We start from the raw sequence: 22,514 nt of genomic DNA, 5'->3' as shown, positions 1-22,514 counted from the left end.
TGTCATAACATGAGCTAATCTCCTGTGCTCATTGGTTACTAAACTCCATTAAAGTCAAATTACTAACAAGTCTTATCCTACACCATATATTGGGCCGTACGGGTGAACTAACCCTGACACTGGCCGGTCTGGTGTGTAACCTGTAAGGGAGGAGAGTCTCTGTGAATCCTAAGTCCAGATCTTAAGGAAGAGTGACAGAGGGACCCATAGATGTATTTCTCCTGTCCCAAGAGAAGGACGTCCTTAAGTACTCCCACCTCCAGACACATAAGCCAGTCAGTGTTGAATTAGGGGCTGAACTGGGTCTGTGGTGGACTAATTGCGTCCAGCAGCAGGCCTGGACCGATAAACTTCACATTCACTTCCACAAGTGTCACTGTGGAGGAGTTATTGATCCAGCAGGGGTCATGGGACACACAGTAAGAGGCTCTTCCAATAGTACCCAGGCCTGCGAGGGGCTCCCTGACAAACACGGGATGGGAGTCAGATGGCTGAGCGGTGAGGGAGTCGGGCTAGTAATCAGAAGGTTGCCGGATCGATTCCCCGCCGAGCCACATGATGTTGTGTCCTTGGGCAAGGCACTTCACCCTACTTGCCTCGGGGGGAACGTCCCTGTACTTACTGTAAGTCGCTCTGGATAAGAGCGTCTGCTAAATGACTAAATGTAAATGTAAACACAGCCCACCAAGGCGGGGCTGGAACCTGTCTACCCGTATCATGTGCCTTGGTAGGGAAGGTTTTGGTGAAATTCAAGACAACCTCAGTGTCTGAGACTGGAGGTAACTAGTGTTGTGCTGTAGACACATTTCTACCAACTGAATGCCTTGACAAATTGTAAAGACGGTTATCGCTGGTGCCTCTCTTTCCCTCAAGCATTGTTCCTGTCTTTGTCTTTTAGCAAAGTAGCCATCTCCATCATCCCTGGAGAGTGTCAGAAAGGGTTAGCCATGAGAAGAGATGAGTACCCAACCAACAAGTTCAGTTGGAGGATAACTACAACAACAAAGGCAGCACAAGCCTGTTATCTCTCTTACGTAACTCCCATTTTACAGGGTGCTGCTGTACCTTTTATAATCCCGACCAGCGATTGCTGTCCGACCTGTGAGTGAAGGCAACGGGAGAGAAGCAGCAGACCTTGAGCCTCCACCATGAATCACGCAAGCACGAGGCTGGGCTGATGGAGAGAAAACGCACGGGATAATTCCACCTCACATTGAATGAGAGCTAGAGAGAGAGAACAAGGGTGAGGAAGTGAGCTGCTGTAGATAGAGGAAGAGAGAGACAGTGAGAGAGAGAGAGAGAGAGAGAGAGAGAGAGAGAGAGAGAGAGAGAGAGAGAGAGAGAGAGAGAGGGAGGGAGAGAGTGAGTCAGGTCAAGGGGACATTATGTCTTTTCCCAGGGTGGTCAGGGATCCTACTCTGTTCTACATTATTCATCTGAGAAAGATTCATCCAGGGTGACTTACATCGCTCATCATTTACATGCTACCCACTTATGAATTATTGAATCAATGAGTTCTCCGGCGGTTGAGCCTTGAAGGGTAGAGGAATGGAGGTGAACAGACTGTAAGGTAACTCATCAGCATCATGTCATGACACCATAGGCCATCAGAAGCTTTCAAAAACTTTTTATTAAAACTTAATACTGCAGGACCTTCCATTTAAGGGGAAAATTATTTTATTATATACTTATACTTAATGATCTAAAACATATAGTTATTTTGTTAGTTCAAGATTCAACTCTAGAACACGGTAAAGTCAACATACACAGCTACCATGTAAAACATGATCAAGATTTTTAATTAAGACCGTGAATGTTAAACGAAGTCCAGAGGTCAGATTATTTGAAATTCAGGGAATGCAGCAATCAAGTCTGCGGACCAAGACCGGTACTGTGAACAAAGTGAAAAAATACATTAAATTAAAACTGTGTGTCGTTATCTGCATGACTAATTACCAGCTGAGGCTAAGGTTAATGTCTCTGTTTCATGTCTCTGTCCCTTTGAACAGAATTAGGTTGGATCGAAATCTAAGCAGGGCATCTGCTTCTTGACATATAGGCGACATTGAAGATTATTGGTAAATTACATCCTGTTAACCTGGTGGGGGTGGTGGCGGCTGTGGACCGTGCTGGCAGGGGGGGGGGGGGCTGTGGAGCGCGCTGGCGGGGGGAGGGCTGTGGAGCGTGCTGGCGGGGGGAGGGCTGTGGAGCGCGCTGGCGGGGGGGGGGGGGGGGGCTGTGGAGCGCGCTGGCAGGGGGGGGGGGGGGCTGTGGAGCGCGCTGGCAGGGGTGGGCTGGAGGGCGTCTTAGTACCCTGAGGAGACTGCTCTGATCAGGGAAGGAGCTGAACGGGAGGCAGGGATGTGAATCCCCCTTCCTGGACCACTTCCAAGATTGAAGAGTAACAGGGGTCATGCTAACATTAGTGCATGGCCGCGAGTGGGAGCCATGTTAACTCCACATGTCGCATGTTTCGTATCCCTCTTGACTTAGGAAGTTTTAGTGTTAGGGTTAGTATAGTCGTTTATTTATTGCTATCTGTATATTTAGGAAGTTCACTTATCTAAGCTCAGCATAGATGTAAAATTGTTCTGTGTACTTATATGTTATGTTATGCCAAGTGCTTGCGTTGTCTTGTCTTAAGAATTTCAGTGCCCAGTCTAACCTTGTGTTGCTCTGTGCACCTGACAAATAAAAGACTTGAACTTGAACTTGAACTTGTCTGACATGATGCTTTTAGCCGGCTAACAGCATTGGAAAACGCCATGTTGTTACGGTGTAGTGGAGATGTGTTTCTTCCTCTAGTAATGCTGGAGAGAGGGGTCTGCCCCTGGACACACACACATACATACACACACACACACACACACACACACACATACACACACACACACACACACACACAGGGACACATTAAGTTGGGATGCATTCCGATAGCGTAGGTAACAGTACGTTTTGACAAGGACGAACTAAAAAAATCATTTATAAAAGGGGCTTACTTGTTCACTGAGTGAAAAGGCTCTGTAACCCCCAATTACAGGGAACGGTCTCTGCATACCAAATAACCTGTGATCAAATAAATCATTCTCAATTGAAAGCTAATTAGCTCCTAAACGCTGATAAGTGTTTTATTTATGGTTCTTACTAAGGAATATTTCAACATACCATGGCAACTGAGTCATCCAGGTTTTAAGTCCTAATGTCATATAACCATTAGAAACCTCATAATGTGATTTAACGAGGAGGCTAACTGCACCCATGGATTTTGATCATGTAAAACTAGGACAGCGGATGAATATTCATGCTTTTTTTATGATGGATATCTGTGCTTTTAGACTTTATTAGTTGGCATGAACGTACCTCGCTTAGCAAATGACTCATTCTAAAGAACCATTCATTACTTGGGAGGTATCATTATGGCACTGTCTAATCTTGGAATACTAAGTGCTTATTGAAACTTGAGTAACATATGCAGGTTGTAAGGTGTTGCTTTGATATGTTGCTCAGGAAGTCACACAATTGTAATGAAGGCATCTCTGTGAATTAGACTTACACAGTGGGATGCTTCAATATGCTGTTCATTAGTGTATGATTAAGTTATACGTCAAGTATGACAGACCTCTTCATATGCTAAAGCTGTTTCTATGCTGGAAAGATAATATTGCTATTGCTGGAAACCAATGAGTGTGTCTAGGGGATGGTGTTTTGATTGAGACACAGAACTATATCAGCAAAGGGGATAAGTGTTGTAATAAAAGCAAGTGGGCTATTGGCTCCACTCTATGTATATAATAAAGATGGAACTAGTCTAGACATTGGACTGGATCTCATTTCTACCTTATCTTGGCCCCTCCTTTACTCCACATCTCCACATCCCACCATCTTCTGCTACGACTAAATTAGGAATGTGATATATAACGACCTGTAACACTGTTTGACAGATCATCCATTACGCAGTAGTCTGTACCACTGGGAATAACAGGACAGACAACCCCTAGTACACCCTCAAGTGCTTTCAGTAACAGCAGAATACTCTTCTTCTTTTTCTCCTCAGGCTGTCTTCCTAACAGTAAAAATATCCTGCAGGAGGTCCAAAGCTCATATCTAATTGATCTTTATTCTAGTATGCAGATATTTATAGGCAACCTAATTTGTCCTCTATCGCTCCCCTTTACCCATAATCCCCTGGCTCTACCAAGAACACATGACCAAGCCTATTCAGTGCTGCTGCTGTGGTTAAAATCACTGTATGAGAGACCACAGAGAAGGGATGACCTTCTAGCAAGGGCGTTCTGTTGTGTTTCTAAAGTTTGCCAATCCCAAGTGTTGTCAGATTCTGAAAAGAGTGTAGACACGCAAAGGGAATCTGGCTGCCCAGGACATGCATTATTTCACTGGAATAACTGTGTACCAAGGAATGTCATTTTACATTTTATGAAATGATATGTTGGCTAGCATTGTGCTAACATAATTGCATGGTAGTTCTTTTTTTCCTCCTAAACCAGGGGTGTCAAACTCATTTCGCATCGTGGGCCACATACGGCCTAGGGAGATGTCAAGTGGGCCGGACCATTAAAATTATACCATACTCTGCTATAAATAACCAAAATATCATGTCTTTCTTCTGTGTTATCTAGTTTAATTGATATAAAGACCATATCGTATAAAGTCCGTCCAACCGCTTTAACAAGTAATGATCTCTTCGGTGGTGTAGTTGGTTAAAGCGTTGTACGATTACATATTGTTAACGCGAATCTGGGATCCCAAGTTCGCGCCCCAGTCCAGTGAATCTCGTACGATATTCTTTAACTTTTACTGTGAGAAAATGACATAATTCTAAAGGCCTACGGATGTATCACAACATTTTAATGTGTGAGCACTAATATCAGATCAAAATGAACACATGTAGCCTTAATTAAATATTGAATAACGTAGGGTAGTCTACCGTCGGAGACAACCACTACGCCTCATTCAGCCAGTTTAAACGGCTGCTAGATGACGCTGTTCATTTTCAAAGCGCCGATAGTTCGGCTTTTTGGGCCGGCACAATCCGGAAGAAACCATCAAAGCTTCACAAGGCATCGTTCGCCCATCCCTAGTAGAGACCAAGGTATTAAATGATACCGTCTGCTGTTTTCAGTCTGTCTCAGTGATGCGGCTTGTCTTCTACTCTGATGGAAAGAGTGCGCCCCTTAGCGGATAATCCATGAATTGCAGCGAATTAAAAATATTAATTCCATGTCTTTTATGCATTTTTTCCACTTTCAAATTATCCTGCGGGCCTGATCGAACCTCCTTGGGGGCCGGTTCCGGCCCGCGGGCCGTATGTTTGACACCCCTGTCCTAAACACTGACTCTATAATAAACATGTTCCTTCTGTGGGCTTAAAATGTTTCTATGATGGCTACATGTTGTCAAACTGGTAATTGACACGGTACACGGTGGAAGATTTCACACCTAAGATTCTTCACACATAACCTGCTTCTATTTAAGCCATTGAGCTGAGCTATTTCAAACAAATTAATTGAATTGAATTGGGAGGCTTTTTTTCTGTGGTATGCTACTGTCAGTTGGAAACTGGATCGTAGAAAAGCTTCTAGAAAATCATGCACTTATGCAATCAACTAAAGTGCCTGTTCTCGGTTCTTTCCTGGTTAGTAGTATCAAATTAATAACGGTACTTTATAACAGTAATGTTTCCTTTAGGCTTTTCCTACCCTGAGGTACTGTTCCGATTGTGTTTCTTGAGGGATATTTTTTTGTATTTACTTACTTGGCTTTAACACCATCGTGTGGTGAGACTAGGAACTTCAAAACACAACTTTCCGGAAACAGAAATACCGGAAACGAACCCCTTTCGAACAAGAAATATGTCTGCTGGCTACGTTGCTGCCTGAACAAAACAAATCTCGTGGAGAATGGCAGACATCGGGGTAGAAGACCTTGAACAGCTCGAGTATCTATCTTTGGTGTCCAAAGTATGCACAGAACTCGACAACCATCTGGGAATAAGCGACAAAGATCTTGGTGTGTACCTAGCTAACTGTAAACTAATCTCTTATAGCCGCTGCTTACGCTTTCTGGTTGCTAGCTTTGACCATATGCTGTGCTGGCTACTGTAATTGGTCATACTTTATTCTGTCTATTATTCTTGTTTACAGCCGAGTTTGTTATAAGCCTGGCTGAGAAGCAACCAACATTTGAGGGCTTTAAGTCACTACTGTTGAAAAATGGAGCAGAGTTTACAGTAAGTGTATCTGCCTAATTATCTGACACCATGTTGTTGGTTAGGAAGCTATTGTATTATTGGAATTATGAAGGTAAACATGAATGATGAAGCTAAACAACTACAAATATTTCGAATCTTACAGGATTCCCTTGTCAGCAATTTGCTCAGACTTATTCAAACTATGCGACCTCCGTCTAAGGCGTCTTCAAGCAAAGGTAATGTGACGGATATATGTTAGCATTGATTTGAATTCAATGTTGGGAAAATGCTTAACTAACCGTTTTTTTGCAGTCTCAGAGCCTGTGGTCAAGCAGAAGAGTGAGAAGGAGAAGCTGAAAGAGCTGTTCCCAGCTTTGTGCAGACCAGACGACCCGATTCCTAAGGTATGTTAACTTGATAGATTTAGTTTACTTGAATTTCAGTCTGTATGTAAAACCTCTGTTATAGCCTGTTATTTTACCAAACCTCCCAGGGCATGCTAGATGATGACGATGTGAAAATAGCAGCAGATGTCATGAAGGAGTTGGAGATGTTCATGCCCAGTGTCAGTGGAAGTGACTCAAAAAGCAGCAAGAGCAAGTAAGGAGATCTACACAACATACATTCCGTTTCGCTATATGCTTTAGTTCTAGAATGGACAAAGCTATGTGTAACCTAATATTAGTTATGTTGGTTCATTGGTGGATGGGGGCCATTTTCATAGTGAGTGATTAGATGGAAGTAATAAACAGTAGTACTTTATACCACGGTTTAAAAAAAAAAACAGTAGTCAGTGGAAGACTTTTTGTTTACAAAATGTCTTAAACCCTTAGATCTGACCGGAAGAGGCGGCACAGCAGAAGCCGGAGCCGTAGCAAGGACCGGGACAGAGACCGGCGTAGACGCCACCGCTCACGCTCCAGGTCCCGTTCAAGGGACCGCACCCGCCACAGGGACAGGGAGAGAGACCGGGAGAGAGACCGGGACCGAGATCACAGCAAGAAGCACTCGTCTCGCTGGGCTGACCGCACCCCTAGCCCCCGTAGAGACAGAGACAGAGAGCGAGATGTGGACAAGCACTCTGAAGACCGCTGGAAGGACAAACATGTCGACCGACCACCTCCGGAGGAGCCTTCTGTGGGGGACATCTACAACGGCAAAATCACCAGCATCATGCAGTTTGGCTGCTTTGTCCAGCTGGAGGGCCTGAGGTCAGTGGATCTGGATCATCATGCCTTATGACGAGTTCAATTACAGCATTGTACACTGTTTCAGCAGTTTTTAATTTGTAATTAAGTCCAATGTTGATGGGAGTCAGGTGGCTGAGCGGTTAGGGAATTGGGCTAGTAATCCGAAGGTTGCTGGTTAAATTCCCGGCACTTCACCCTACTTGCCTCGGGGAAATGTCTCTGTACTTACTGCAAGTCGCTCTGAATAAGAGCGTCTGCTAAATGACTAAATGTCATGTTTCTGCTGTTATGCTGCTGTAGAAAACGCTGGGAGGGATTGGTTCACATCTCCGAGCTGCGCAGAGAGGGACGTGTGGCCAACGTGGCCGATGTTGTCACCAAAGGTCAGAGGGTCAAGATTAAAGTGTTGTCTTTCACCGGGTCCAAGACCAGCCTCAGCATGAAGGTAAGACGACAACCACGAGGTTGACACTGTTGAGCATGACTGTAGCATGACTGTAGCTTTAGCAAAGCTGGGAAAATCAAGGTTAAAAGGGATTCGTTTTGAGGGGTTGCGGACATCATCAGATAAATGGAAGTATGACTTATGTCTGTATGTACGAAGTATGAGATTTCAAGCGAACACGATCTCTCTGTTCCCCTTGCCAGGATGTTGACCAGGAAACTGGGGAGGATCTGAACCCCAACAGGAGGAGGAACACTGGTCCTGACGGCCATGAGGAGACGGCCATGAGGAACCCTGACCGCCCCTCCAACCTCAACCTCGGCCACGCCCCCGAGGTGGAGGACGACACTTTGGAGCGCAAGAGACTCACCAAGATATCAGACCCGGAGAAATGGGAGATTAAACAGGTGTGTGTCGAAACCAGATCACGACAGCACATTGGTTCGTATACTGTGCTGCCATTTTACTCCCTCTCTTCATTCCATCCTCAGATGATTGCTGCTAACGTTCTGTCTAAAGAGGAGTTCCCAGACTTTGACGAAGAGACTGGTATCCTTCCCAAAGTCGACGATGAAGAAGGTAAAACTGAACATATGCTTCTTTTGGTTCAGTTGTTTTCATGTACATGCATTTTTTAAGTGAGAAGGCTTTTTAAACGTACTACTTGAGGTGACCATGATACTTCTTCTTCATCTCAGATGAAGATCTGGAGATTGAGCTGGTGGAGGAGGAGCCTCCGTTCCTGCGAGGACACACCAAACAGAGCATGGACATGAGTCCTGTGAAGATCGTAAAAGTACGTATCCGTGCCCTAAACATAACCACCTTCCTCTTCACGATGCTGTTTCCTTTTAATGTGTGCTCAATCTACTGTTACTGCCTGCAGAATACTTAGCACTTGGCACTCTACGTCCAGCTCTCTAATTCATCCCTCCGTTTATTAGAATCCGGACGGTTCGTTGTCCCAGGCTGCGATGATGCAGAGTGCTCTGGCGAAGGAGAGGAGGGAGGTGAAGCAGGCCCAGAGGGAGGCTGAGATGGACTCTATCCCCATGGGCCTCAACAAGCACTGGGTCGACCCTCTGCCTGATGGTGAGGCCTTGGACCACATGTGCACGTTAAGTGGACGTTAAGTTGTAATCCTTGATGCTGACGTTCAAAAAGCCTAACCGATAAGTGCAATGTTTTAGTACTGACCTTTTTAGCATGGCCCTCCGTAAAAGCTACTCATGAAAATCAAAACAGGCTGATTCAAGACTTCCTCTATGGTAACAGGAGCCCTGAGGGTGACCAGGGCTGGAGATGGTTATCGTGTTTCCTCCAGCCCCCTCACAGGCCGGATAGAGGGGGTGACCGTAGCTGCATGTCTGTTCTGCACGGCCTGAGGGGGCCTGGGCTGCTTGTGGGGGAGGCATGGTTCCTGCCAGACCACGAGAGACAGGCTGACTCACCATTTATCCCAAGGGGATGGAGGTTAACGTCATGCCAGTCCATCTCAATTCAAAACACTTTCCTTCTTACAGTTGACGGGAGACAAATCGCAGCCAACATGAGAGGCATTGGCATGATGCCCAATGATATCCCAGAGTGGAAGAAACATGCCTTTGGGGGCAACAAGGCCTCGTACGGAAAGAAGACTCAGATGTCCATCTTGGAGCAGAGAGAAAGCCTGCCCATCTACAAGCTCAAGGAACAGTTAATCCAGGTCGGTGCAGCTAGCTTAAATCAAAACATGCTGTGACTGTTACTTCAAGGGTCATATACATATATATACGTTGACCGTTTATTTGTGCTCTTCTTCCATCGCAGGCTGTTCATGACAACCAGATCCTGATTGTGATTGGAGAGACTGGTTCTGGAAAGACCACCCAGATCACTCAGTATCTGGCTGAGGCCGGCTACACAACACGGGGGAAGATCGGCTGCACTCAGCCCCGTCGTGTAGCGGCCATGTCTGTGGCCAAGAGAGTCTCTGAAGAGTACGGTTGCTGTCTTGGCCAGGAGGTCAGTGTTGTTTCCCCTTTCCGGAGTGTTTTTCTTTTGACAGTTCACGGCAAACGCCTGGCCACACCACACAGTGACTAAGATCTATGGACGTCTCGCCTATGTGTCTTTCCACTTCAGGTGGGGTACACTATTCGATTTGAAGACTGCACCAGCCCCGAGACTGTCATCAAGTACATGACAGACGGTATGCTGTTGAGGGAGTGTCTCATCGACCCAGATTTGGGCCAGTATGCCATCATCATGTTGGACGAGGCCCACGAGAGGACCATCCACACTGATGTGCTCTTCGGCCTGCTGAAGAAGGTAAGGCACGGTTCCCCAGTAGAGGAACACCTCCCCCCCTTGTTCTCTGCTGAACAAATACATGTGACACGACTCTTCTTCTCTCTCAGACGGTGATGAAGCGCAAAGACATGAAGCTCATCGTGACTTCGGCAACACTGGATGCCGTCAAGTTCTCCCAGTACTTCTACGAAGCACCCATCTTCACCATCCCTGGCAGAACCTACCCAGTGGAGGTTCTCTACACCAAAGAGCCTGAGACAGACTACCTGGATGCCAGCCTCATCACGGTCATGCAGATCCACCTGACAGAGCCCCCTGGTATGGCCTGAATGACCTGGTCTAAGCTGTTTCCTTGAGGGTTGCTAACGTGGTCGTCCTTTTGAGAATGCCTTTTGTTTAAAAACTTGTCATCTGTCCTACTAGGCGATGTACTGGTGTTCTTGACGGGTCAGGAAGAGATTGACACCGCCTGTGAGATCCTGTACGAGAGGATGAAGTCGCTGGGGCCTGAAGTACCAGAGCTGATCATCCTACCTGTCTACTCAGCCCTGCCCAGTGAGATGCAGACCCGAATCTTTGATCCTGCACCTCCTGGAAGCAGAAAGGTAACCTTTTTAATAAAAAATAAATAAAAAAACTTCTGTAAAATATAAAAGGACCCAATGCAGAGCCCTGGGGGACACCAGTTTCTTTGGTTTCAAAGCAACTTAAAGATTCTTAAACATTCTCATTTGAATCACTATACAAGGTTTGACATCTGGGGCTTTAATTTTCATGTCTTTAGGTGGTCATTGCCACTAACATTGCCGAGACGTCTCTGACCATTGACGGTATCTACTACGTGGTGGACCCTGGCTTTGTGAAGCAAAAGGTGTACAACTCCAAGACAGGAATTGATCAGCTGGTGGTAACCCCCATCTCACAGGTTGGTATCTAACAATACAGTGTACCCAGGTGTTCTCATATTCCTATGTTTTCTACACAGTTTTGAAGGATATTTCCCTGGGTCTGTGTTGATGTATTGACACCTGACATTGAAAATGATTGCATGTTGTCAGGCCCAAGCCAAGCAGCGAGCTGGGAGAGCTGGGAGGACAGGCCCAGGAAAGACCTACAGGCTTTACACTGAGAGAGCCTACAGAGATGAGATGCTCACCACCAACGTGCCTGAGATCCAGAGGACCAACTTGGCCAGCACTGTGCTCTCTCTCAAGGTACAGCCAACATCCACAAACTCTGGATAATATATCCATAAAACCAAACGCAATGTTTTTATTATTTTGTACTCTTCTTTATTCAAGCAATGATTCACTTAAGGTTGTAATTTACTGTGTTTTCAGAATGGCTATGGGGGGGTAAAAACACTAAATCACAGTCTCAAGTGGCTTATTGCTTTTATAAAACGGCTACTCTTGGCCACCAAGTAAGATTTCACAAAATAAAACACACAGCAATGTAAATACAGTCATTTATTGAAAACAAATAATCATTCTTCCTCCAAGCAATATAGTTCCTTCAGACAGCAAAATGGTTGCCAAGCAACACAGGCTAGCATGACTAGTCAGGCTTTAAGAATCGGGGGGAATGTTTATCGTTATCTGGACTTTGCTATTAATTGTGCGAGTAATGTTCGATCGTACCAGCCCTCCTCTTTGCTGGTAGTGTACAGAGGTGTTTGACGTCAGGTCTAAACGGACCAATTAGTCTGTTTAACGGTCCCTGTTTAATTTCTTGACTTTCCCAGGTCTTCAATTTCTCTGCCATTAACTTCTGCATGTCTTCTAGTTATTTGATCCTGTAAATCTATTTAAACCACTCATCCATGCTTAACCCCGCGAATTTATAGAAAATGAACTATAAAATCTGACATTGTCAACTTTGAGATTCATGGTGCGTTCGTTCTAATTGAATTGTTATTCAGTCACAGGTGTGTGTGTGTTTTATAGAGTGTATATATATTATATATTGTATTTTATGTTTGCTGTGAGCCAATCAGAATCAAGTACTGGAATTTTTAGTTTTATAAATAGTGGTAACTTTGTCACCTTCCTTTTTCTTCACCCCAGGCTATGGGCATCAATGACCTCTTCTACTTGACATGTTATAGTTTCTTCCTTAACCTTGTTGCCTTCTCCTTTGCCTCTCTCCCAGGCTATGGGCATCAATGACCTGCTGTCGTTTGACTTCATGGACGCTCCTCCCATGGAGACCCTGATCACAGCCATGGAGCAGCTGTACACTCTGGGAGCTCTGGACGATGAGGGCTTACTCACACGCCTGGGGAGAAGGGTGAGTTACAGTACGGAACATGAATTTAAAGGGATTTGCAGGGATATCACCCACCCTTGGTGTTAATGGATAAATGCTCAGAAGTTTCAGGTAGTGTCTTCATTAGTCACTTGACAGATGACTAAAGATATTGAGTCGAATTATTATTATTATTATTATTATAATAATGGAGGAATTCTTTTCCTTCCTCAGATGGCTGAGTTTCCTCTGGAGCCCATGCTGTGTAAGATGCTGATCATGTCCGTCCACCTGGGCTGCAGTGAGGAGATGCTCACCATCGTCTCCATGTTGTCTGTGCAGAACGTCTTCTACAGGCCCAAGGTTCGTACACAGGCCATTAACATTAGAGTTTAATGGTGGATACTAGATATAGTGAGCTTTTCACTGTTCACAAGGATTAACCACACCGTCACCTCTGCGTAGTCGAGTTGACGATTTTCTGAAAGGCTGTGTACTATTTGTGACTCAGGACAAGCAAGCCTTGGCTGACCAGAAGAAGGCCAAGTTCCATCAGCCTGAAGGAGACCATCTAACCCTGCTGGCGGTGTATAACTCCTGGAAGAACAACAAGTTCTCCAACCCCTGGTGCTATGAGAACTTTATCCAAGCCCGCTCCCTGCGCCGTGCTCAGGACATCCGCAAACAGATGCTGGGTATCATGGACAGGTATGGAACCTGAAATGAGATCATCACAGTTCCATTTCAGTCAAACTCACTGAGGTACTTTTCATTAAGCAACTGTCCTGTCATCTTCTCAGACACAAGCTGGACGTGGTGTCTTGTGGGAAAGCTACTGTGCGGGTCCAGAAGGCCATCTGCAGTGGGTTCTTCCGGAACGCGGCCAAGAAGGACCCTCAGGAAGGGTACCGTACCCTCATCGACCAGCAGGTGGTGTACATCCACCCTTCCAGTGCCCTGTTTAACCGTCAGCCTGAGTGGTGAGTTCTCAATCTTTTCACCCCCCCCCATTTCTTTGTTCAGCCATCCAATGCGTCAAATGACATGGATATCAATCCTTTTGTGCTTGCCTAAATATTTCTCCTTATTGTCCAGGGTGGTGTACCACGAGCTGGTGCTGACCACCAAGGAGTACATGAGGGAGGTGACCACCATCGACCCTCGCTGGCTGGTGGAGTTCTCACCAGCCTTCTTCAAGGTTTCCGACCCCACACGCCTCAGCAAGCAGAAAAAGCAACAGCGTCTGGAGCCCCTGTACAACCGCTACGAGGAGCCCAACGCCTGGAGGATCTCTCGGGCCTTCAGGAGGCGTTAAAAGTCTCCCTCTCAAACACACACACACTCTCATACAATCAAGAAATGCTGTGATGTGCTGTTGTATGCTCCTCCCTGTAAAATGCTATTGGTGAAGCATTCATTGACGTTGTTAGACTTGTAAATGTATTTTGTTTGCATTTTTAACCAACTTTTTATAATTTGCCTAAATTATGTATTTGTTCGGACTTCCACACTTGTATATACATTATGATCAGTCGGGATTTATTCGTTTTTTGATGGTTTAATGTTGCCTCTGAAAAATCTATTTTATGATTCAGACTGCTATGACTACCCAGGGAATCTGCAACAACTCTCCATCAAAAACATTTGTAACTATATTTTATAGGGTAAAAATAGATCTGACACATTTTTGTTTAGCATTTATAGATTGCTTAACTGTGAAATCCCAAAAATGTTTCTCATTAATAAATATTGGATTCTCTTGGCTTATTGCAATTGCTTAGATTTTTTTACATAATTAGTAGTATAAAATGATTCAAAGTAAAGTGTGTCTTATGTAAACTTGTTGTAATTCATGTTAATTAACCTGACCTCACAGTCTATTGGTTGTAATTAAATACATTAATTAAATAATAGGTTGAGCACGACGACCCAATGAACACTCGTAGCAACATTACGTAGCCGGAAGTGGGGTTCACGCAATTTGGGAGCAAAACAAACCGAGATGATGGAGGGGATGGAGGAACTAAAACGTCTCGAATATCTTTCCCTAGTTTCTAAAGTATGCACAGAATTGGAAAATCATCTGGGAATAAGTGAGAAAGATCTTGGTATGTTTAACGTTGATTCAAAAGGCGCAGTGTCCTATTTATTTACGAAATAAATATTTCTAGCTAGCAACGTCGTTTGTGTTGCCAGTAGAGATCAAGGTGTCCATTGCTAGCATGCTAATCGTTAGCTAGCTTGTAATGTTTGTTGTGATTATGTTTTTTTCTCTAGCTGAGTTCGTTATCAACCTAGCAGAAAAGCAACCAACATTTGATGGCTTTAAACGGATTTTGGTCAAAAATGGAGCTGACTTCTCTGTAAGAGTGTTTCCCTACTTACAACATAGTAGGCTACGTAGCCTACTGTATTGTACACTAAATGAAATATATTTTTATTTTACGTCTGCTACAGGACTCCCTCATCGGTAATTTGCTTAGAGTTATTCAAACCATGCAGCCATCCGCTAACATCAAACGTAAGTTATATTCCATTTAACTTTGGTTGAGCGCTAAATTGATAGTATGCTAGGTAACATACTGACGGATCCTTGGTTTGTTGATAGCCACTGAGCCTGCCAAGCCGAAGAGTAAGAAGGATAAAATGAGGGAAATGTTCCCCGGATTGTGCAAGCCTGACAATCCTCCTCCAAGGGTAGGTCTCACTATAAATTTGGTCAAATGAGGCGAGTGAGTACATTTGGGTCGACATAGTTTGTTATAGTTTACTATTACTCACTAACCCTCTCTATCTGTACATAGTGTAGCCTACAGTCTATTGACAACTCACCTCTTTCAAATTATTTTAGAGCCTACTACAGATTGAAAATGATGAAAAAGTAGCAGCTGAAGCCATGAAGGAGTTGGAGATGTTTATGCCCAGTGTCAGCGGAAGTGACTCAAAGTAAGAGAATAAAAAATAATTAATTATAAAGCACCCTGAATACAAAATGGACTAAATGCAATCAATGTCATTCTTTTCCTTTTCTTCATGATAAAACCGTACCTTACAAGTGTGCAGGAGTTTTGGCATGTTGGCATATCAATGTTTGGCATGTTTTGGCTTAAACCCTATTCTGTTACAAGGGTGGAAGACAAGCGCAAGCGGAGCAGAAGTCGGAGCCGAGGCAGAGATGGCAGAAGTCACCGTTCCTGGTCCCGCTCCCGATCTAGATCTGGAGACCGGGAAAGGGATCGGCGCCGCAAAAAGAAACGTGGGTCCCGCTGGAGTGACCGGACTCCCAGTCCGAGCAGAGACAGGGAGCGGGAGAGAGACCGAGACGTGGACAGACATGTTGAAGACCGCTGGAAGGACAAACATGTCGACCGACCACCTCCGGAGGAGCCTTCTGTGGGGGACATCTACAACGGCAAAATCACCAGCACCATGCAGTTTGGCTGCTTCGTGCAGCTGGAAGGCCTGAGGTCAGGAAATGGCAGATATAGCTTATTATTTCCAATTTATGTCATCCAACACGTTTTGACAACAGCCCCCATTTTGTCACCTTTTAACAAGTGTCTGTCATTGTAGGAAACGCTGGGAAGGACTGGTCCACGTTTCAGAGCTGCGGAAAGAGGGACGCGTAGCTAATGTGGCTGATGTGGTCAGCCGAGGTCAAAAGGTCAAAATTAAAGTGTTGTCCTTCACCGGCACCAAGACCAGCCTCAGTATGAAGGTAAGACGAGGTGCAGTGGCCAACCGACTGGAGAAACATGGATTCCGTTAATTCAAGCCGCACTTGCACTGGTGCAATGGCCATAATGGTGTTTGTGAATGTTTTCCCCGCCCCTCCCCCTTGCCAGGACGTTGACCAGGAAACTGGGGAGGATCTGAATCCCAACAGGAGGAGGAACATGCTGCCTGAAGGCGGGGAGGACACAGCCATGAGGAACCCCGACCGCCCCTCCGAGATGAACCTGGGCCACGTCCCTGAGGTGGAGGACGACACCGTGGAACGCAAGAGGCTCCACAAGATCACAGACCATGAAAAGTGGGAGATCAAACAGGTATTGTACCCAGCCATGCATGCACAGAGGTTTATTGCATTGTTCTCTCCTCTCAAACAATCCTGTTCCGTGCATGGTTCCTGTTCTTAGATGATCGCCGCTAACGTTCTCTCAAAAGAAGAGTTCCCCGAGTTCGATGAGGAAACTGGCATCCTGCCCAACATCGATGACGAAGAAGGTACAACTTTTCAACTAGTGTACTTTAACACAACAGTGTAAAGTGCTTACTGGGGCCTTGATGTTGCTGTTGATCTGAACCTGCTTCAGATGAGGAACTGGAGGTTGAGCTGGTGGAGGAAGAGCCTCCATTCCTGAGAGGACACACCAGACAGAGTATAAACCTGAGCCCGGTCAAGATCGTCAAGGTAAACACCGGCCTCTTCTCTAACACCGGCCTCTTCTCTGAACCCTCGTTTCACTCCAATGATTTGGACTAACAAAATGATCCTCTCCCGACTTGTCAGAATCCAGACGGTTCATTGTCCCAGGCTGCGATGATGCAGAGTGCTCTGGCTAAAGAGAGGAGGGAGGTGAAGCAGGCCCAGCGCATGGCTGAGATGGACTGCATCCCCACAGGCCTCAACAAGCACTGGATCGACCCTCTGCCTGATGGTGAGGCTTCCTTTCCCTCTGCCCTAAATCGACACCGCAACATAAGGCTAGTTAAAACAAGAGACGAGTCGGAATCGACCCCAGCTTCCTCAGACTTCCTCCGGTGTTTGCAAACCGGGGCGATCAGAGTTACAGCTGGCTGGAGATGTTTATCTGCTCCCAGGCTTGGTTAAGAGGGTTGTGCTGCAGAGGAACATAGTGGATGTCTGCGCAGTGTCTTCCATGGCCTGAGGGGCATGCGGGGGAGGCATGGTTCCTGCCAGACCACGAGAGACGGGCTGACTCACCATTTATCCCAAGGGGATGGAGGTTAACGTCATGCCAGTCCATCTCAATTGAAAACACTTTCCTTCTTACAGTTGAGGGGAGACAAATCGCAGCCAACATGAGAGGCATTGGCATGATGCCCGTCGACATCCCAGAGTGGAAGAAACATGCCTTTGGGGGCAACCAGGCTTCGTACGGAAAGAAGACAGAGCTGTCCATCCTGGAGCAGAGAGCCGGCCTGCCCATCTACAAGCTCAAGGAGCAGCTGGTCCAGGTACATTCCCACAGCTAACGGACCTCATTCTAGAAGGTTCTTTTAACGTTTTGAGGGTAACTCGAATGACTTCGTCACCAAAACAACCATAATAAGGTTGTGTTTACTTGTGGTACTTCCGTGTTCTTCACCCGCAGGCTGTTCACGACAACCAGATCCTGATTGTGGTTGGAGAGACTGGTTCTGGAAAGACCACCCAGATCACTCAGTATCTGGCTGAGGCCGGCTACACAACACGGGGGAAGATCGGCTGCACTCAGCCCCGTCGTGTAGCGGCCATGTCGGTGGCCAAGAGAGTCTCTGAAGAGTATGGTTGCTGTCTGGGCCAGGAGGTGAATGAGATCCAGAAAACTGAAGTTTTAGTTCGAAAACAGTCTTAAAATGTCCATTATACAGCGTCCGCACGTGGAACACTTTTTAAGGGATCCTCATTGTAAACATCTCACCTATCCCCTCCCTCTTTCCACTTCAGGTGGGGTACACCATTCGATTTGAGGACTGCACCAGCCCCGAGACCGTCATCAAGTACATGACCCACGGCATGCTGCAGAGGGAGTGTCTCATCGACCCAGACATGAGTCAGTACGCTCTCATCATGCTGGACGAGGCCCACGAGAGGACCATCCACACTGACGTGCTCTTCGGCCTGCTGAAGAAGGTAAGGCACGGTTCCCCGGTAGAGGAACACCTCCCCCCTCATTGGGTCCTCTGGCGCCGCTGAACGAGTACATGTGACACGACGCTTCTTCTCTCTCAGACGGTGCTGAAGCGCAAAGACATGAAGCTCATCGTGTCCTCCGCCACCCTGGATGCCGTCAAGTTCTCCCAGTACTTCTTTGAGGCTCCCATCTTCACCATCCCTGGCAGAACCTACCCTGTGGAGGTCCTTTACTGCAAGGAGCCTGAGACAGACTACCTGGATGCAGGTCTCATCACCGTCATGCAGATCCACCTGACTGAGCCACCTGGTAAAACTCATCTGCTCGTCAAACCTTGACCACACCGCCTCCCCCTCCGTACCCCTCCTCCCTGGATGCCACCAATCATGTCCCTCTAAAGGTTGCGTGATGTTTCCTGCTTCCTGTAGGCGATGTCCTGGTGTTCCTGACGGGTCAGGAAGAGATTGACACCGCCTGTGAGATCCTGTACGATAGGATGAAGTCGCTGGGGCCTGAAGTACCAGAGCTGATCATCCTACCTGTCTACTCAGCCCTGCCCAGTGAGATGCAGACCCGAATCTTTGACCCAACACCCGCTGGGAGCAGAAAGGTACCGCCCAAGCAGTGGAACACTTTCAACTCTAACCAGCAAGATTGAATACAAAACTAGCTTTTTGCTCTACCATTTCTCCAACGTTTGTTCTTGCGTTTTCTATTGTTTCACACGACAGGTGATCATTGCCACTAACATTGCCGAGACGTCTCTGACCATTGACGGTATCTACTACGTGGTGGACCCTGGCTTTGTGAAGCAAAATGTGTACAACTCCAAGTCTGGCATTGATCAGCTGGTGGTGACCCCCATCTCACAGGTGAACCAACTCCTGAAAGATTGTCCCCCAGTAATACTTTGAAGAACATCCCTAGATACAGCTTTAATGGGACGCTGACGCAGACACGGGTGGATTCTAACCCCCCCACCTCTCCTTCTCAGGCCCAGGCCAAGCAGAGATCAGGCAGAGCTGGGAGGACCGGTCCGGGGAAATGCTACAGGCTGTACACCGAGAGAGCCTACAGAGACGAGATGCTCACCTCCAACGTGCCTGAGATCCAGAGGACAGACCTGGCCAGCACTGTGCTCTCTCTCAAGGTACAGGTTGCATCTGCAGTCCTTTCATTTTCTTTCTCTTTTCTTACAATGACCTCTTCCCCTTACATGTTATAGTTTCTTCCTTAACCTTGTTGCCTTCTCCTTTGCCTCTCTCCCAGGCTATGGGCATCAATGACCTGCTGTCGTTTGACTTCATGGACGCTCCTCCCATGGAGACCCTGATCACAGCCATGGAGCAGCTGTACACTCTGGGAGCTCTGGACGATGAGGGCTTACTCACACGCCTGGGGAGAAGGGTGAGACAGCAGCTTGACTTATTACTCACATTCATCTATTTATCCATGTCCAAGTCTACGTATGAATTCATTATGTGTAAAAACACAACTAAACGAGAGACTTTCTTGGTATGATGTTAAGGCCCAACGGATACCATTTGGATACTTAAAAATGTTTTTCAGTTGGATACTTGAAAGTCTGTTTCAGCCTTCCTTTGGATTGTCTTGTGTTCCTCAGATGGCTGAGTTTCCTCTGGAGCCCATGCTGTGTAAGATGCTGATCATGTCCGTCCACCTGGGCTGCAGTGAGGAGATGCTCACCATCGTCTCCATGCTGTCTGTGCAGAACGTCTTCTACAGGCCCAAGGTTCGTACACAGGCCATTGAGTTTAATGGTGGATAGATATAGTGAGTAGTTCTAGTTTGCCAGCTAGTGAAAGTGGTATGCCAAAATAACAATGTTTTGTGGTAAATGATAAAAGAATGTTCCTTCTGTGTGACTCAGGACAAGCAGACCATGGCTGACCAGAAGAAGGCTAAGTTCTTCCAGCCCGAAGGAGACCATCTAACCCTGCTGGCGGTGTATAACTCCTGGAAGAACAACAAGTTCTCCAACCCCTGGTGCTTTGAGAACTTTGTCCAGGCCCGCTCCCTGCGCCGTGCTCAGGACATCCGCAAACAGATGATGGGCATCATGGACAGGTATGGACATAGTCGCTAACTTGGCAACACTGTTTAACCGATAAACATGCGTATTGTCGGTTACACGGTTAATTATGAGCATCCCAAGTCAAAATCTTACTTGCATTGAAGCTTGGTCTTTCCAGCTTCTCCACTGTACATTTCAGCATTGAAGCCTTCCCTACGTCTCCATTTGGAGCAAAGCTGCACCAGTGTAACACTTGTCACACATTCTGTCATCTTCTCAGACACAAGCTGGACGTAGTGTCTTGTGGGAAAGCTACTGTGCGGGTCCAGAAGGCCATCTGCAGTGGTTACTTCCGGAACTCTGCCAAGAAGGACCCCAAGGAGGGCTACCGTACCCTCATCGACCAGCAGGTGGTGTACCTCCACCCGGCCAGCACCCTGTTCAACCGACAGCCTGAGTGGTGAGTCACATCTCGTTTTGTAACCACGGAAATGCGAAGGCTAGTTCTCCGTTTGCATACTAGGTCTTCATTTACAGGAACCCTTATTCAGTGATTTTGTTTCTGATCGTTTTCTGTATTGTTTTAATACCGTTTTAGTAGTAGTAATGGGTTTACTTGCAAGGGATGTTACTTTTAGGCCAACCCATATTCTGTGGACTCATTTGATTTGTGACCGTTCAACTCCCTCCTCCTCAGGCTGGTGTACCACGAGCTGGTGCTGACCACCAAGGAGTACATGAGGGAGGTGACCACCATCGACCCTCGCTGGCTGGTGGAGTTCTCACCAGCGTTCTTCAAGGTGGCCGACCCCACACGCCTCAGCAAGCACAAGAAGCATGAGCGGCTGGAGCCCCTGTACAACCGCTACGAGGAGCCCAACGCCTGGAGGATCTCTCGGGCCTTCAGGAAGCGCTGAGGAGCCCAATGCCTGGAGGATCTCTCGGGCCTTCAGGAAGCGCTGAGGAGCCCAATGCACCACGGGGACGTGTCATTAATGAGACTGGCTTTCATGGATTGTGCATTTTCATCTGATGTTTTTTTTTGTGTACATGGTTGTCACCTTGACGACATGGACGTCAATTGTAGTGTGACGTTTTTATGCTCAGTGGAACTCATTGAATTGAACTGTGTGTTTTATTAGTCATACATTTGTATAAATCATAACCAATTTAAAGGGGTGAGAGTCCATTACAATGCCTTCAAAACCTTATGGAAGATGCATTTAATTAAATTTGCCCTGCTCAAAAATATTAATGTAAAGTAAAACAAAGTAAAAACTATAATACCAAGAGTGATTGTTTTCTTTATTTATTGATGACTCTTAGAAAATCATACATAGTGTCTGTTTTTATATTCAGACAGCTTTTGGGTGCAGTCTACATTGGGACAGGATACAGTTTCCAAGCTGGGCCAGACTGGCAAATAAACACTTTAGTTCAGGGTCCCTGCAGGTTTCAGAAAGTCAAATTTCAGACCTTTTTAAGACATTTAAAGACCATAAATATTTAAATTTAAGACCTACTCGATGCATTACCACAAAAAAAAATTCTAATAACAAAAATTCAGTTTTGTATTTTTTATTTCAATGAATTCAGTAATTCAAAAAGCATTCATTTAATTTACAGATAAAGGGGGAAAAATCTATTCACATACGAATCGTGATTGTCTTCTAGCGATATACACTGATTCACAGATATGTATATTTTTTGTAGTGTCATAAGCGCAATTACACTATCTGGTAGAAAGTAACTTTGCAGGATACCTCTGTGGCTCAGTGGGTACGAATGTGTTCCATCGAGTCCACTTCCAAACATGGTACCCCTGGTTGAAATCTCGCTCAAACCAATTGATAATTCATTTAACTATAAGTTAAGTAATTTGTTATTTACAAGTATATGGAAGGGCGACTCTGTGGTGTAGTGGATTGAGAGCAACGCCCTACACCACAAACACCTGGGTTTAAAACCAGCACAGAGCGTAGTGCCTAACATCCGTGGGGCCAGATCCATGTAACCGCAGCACACTCCCCAGATCCCCTCTCCCAACTGTCTTTCCAGGTACCCAACTGTCCCACCAGGAAAGGCTCAACCAAGACTCTAAAAAGAAATTGACTTTTTATCTGTTATATTTATAAGTCGAGTTTTATTCTTAAGTCTCAAAAACTACAAATTTTAAAACTACAAATTTGAGAACACCTCTTTCTGCTTGTCTCCATTCTCAAGACACCACACATGT

General features: G+C 46.0%; 2 protein-coding genes across 3 annotated transcripts; both read left to right on the top strand.

Annotated features, from left to right (window-relative positions):
• The first annotated feature begins 5,838 nt into the window (after positions 1-5,838).
• On the top strand, positions 5,839-14,158 carry LOC124476014 (ATP-dependent RNA helicase DHX8). The gene is made up of 23 exons (XM_047032963.1): positions 5,839-6,027; positions 6,162-6,247; positions 6,372-6,444; positions 6,521-6,612; positions 6,702-6,808; positions 7,042-7,419; positions 7,699-7,843; positions 8,047-8,250; positions 8,335-8,422; positions 8,542-8,639; positions 8,788-8,935; positions 9,367-9,548; positions 9,653-9,847; positions 9,968-10,153; positions 10,243-10,453; positions 10,559-10,740; positions 10,920-11,060; positions 11,194-11,349; positions 12,287-12,424; positions 12,617-12,745; positions 12,894-13,090; positions 13,183-13,362; positions 13,478-14,158. The coding sequence occupies exons 1-23, from the start codon at positions 5,919-5,921 to the stop codon at positions 13,695-13,697; spliced, it is 3,645 nt and encodes a 1,214-aa protein (XP_046888919.1). The 5' UTR covers positions 5,839-5,918; the 3' UTR covers positions 13,698-14,158.
• Positions 14,159-14,352: 194 nt separating this feature from the next.
• On the top strand, positions 14,353-21,563 carry LOC124476015 (ATP-dependent RNA helicase DHX8-like). Of its 2 annotated transcripts, XM_047032964.1 has the most exons (23): positions 14,353-14,490; positions 14,660-14,745; positions 14,840-14,903; positions 14,991-15,079; positions 15,234-15,328; positions 15,511-15,849; positions 15,956-16,100; positions 16,228-16,431; positions 16,522-16,609; positions 16,699-16,796; positions 16,896-17,043; positions 17,403-17,584; positions 17,722-17,916; positions 18,057-18,242; positions 18,342-18,552; positions 18,672-18,853; positions 18,975-19,115; positions 19,238-19,393; positions 19,513-19,650; positions 19,868-19,996; positions 20,135-20,331; positions 20,559-20,738; positions 20,976-21,563. In XM_047032964.1, the coding sequence occupies exons 1-23, from the start codon at positions 14,385-14,387 to the stop codon at positions 21,193-21,195; spliced, it is 3,579 nt and encodes a 1,192-aa protein (XP_046888920.1). In that variant the 5' UTR covers positions 14,353-14,384; the 3' UTR covers positions 21,196-21,563. The 2 variants fall into 2 exon arrangements, with proteins under 2 accessions (XP_046888920.1, XP_046888921.1); XM_047032965.1 differs by lacking the exon at positions 14,660-14,745 and having other exon boundaries at positions 14,399-14,490.
• The last annotated feature ends 951 nt before the right edge of the window (positions 21,564-22,514 follow it).

This window comes from Hypomesus transpacificus, chromosome 13 (genome assembly GCF_021917145.1).
Source record: "Hypomesus transpacificus isolate Combined female chromosome 13, fHypTra1, whole genome shotgun sequence".
NCBI lineage: Eukaryota > Metazoa > Chordata > Actinopteri > Osmeriformes > Osmeridae > Hypomesus > Hypomesus transpacificus.
Note: the sequence above shows the minus strand (reverse complement) of the source record. Positions and strands in the feature narration are given on the sequence as shown.

Excerpts from the sequence above, each read along its gene's own strand:
- LOC124476015 (XM_047032964.1), top strand. The coding sequence starts at position 14,385 with ATGATGGAGGGGATGGAGGAACTAAAACGTCTCGAATATCTTTCCCTA. Across the intron at positions 14,491-14,659 it reads AATAAGTGAGAAAGATCTTG|CTGAGTTCGTTATCAACCTA; the intron begins GTATGTTTAACG and ends TTTTTTCTCTAG. Across the intron at positions 19,394-19,512 it reads GCACTGTGCTCTCTCTCAAG|GCTATGGGCATCAATGACCT; the intron begins GTACAGGTTGCA and ends CCTCTCTCCCAG.
- LOC124476014 (XM_047032963.1), top strand. The coding sequence starts at position 5,919 with ATGGCAGACATCGGGGTAGAAGACCTTGAACAGCTCGAGTATCTATCT. Across the intron at positions 6,248-6,371 it reads AAAATGGAGCAGAGTTTACA|GATTCCCTTGTCAGCAATTT; the intron begins GTAAGTGTATCT and ends CGAATCTTACAG. Across the intron at positions 9,848-9,967 it reads GTTGCTGTCTTGGCCAGGAG|GTGGGGTACACTATTCGATT; the intron begins GTCAGTGTTGTT and ends TTTCCACTTCAG.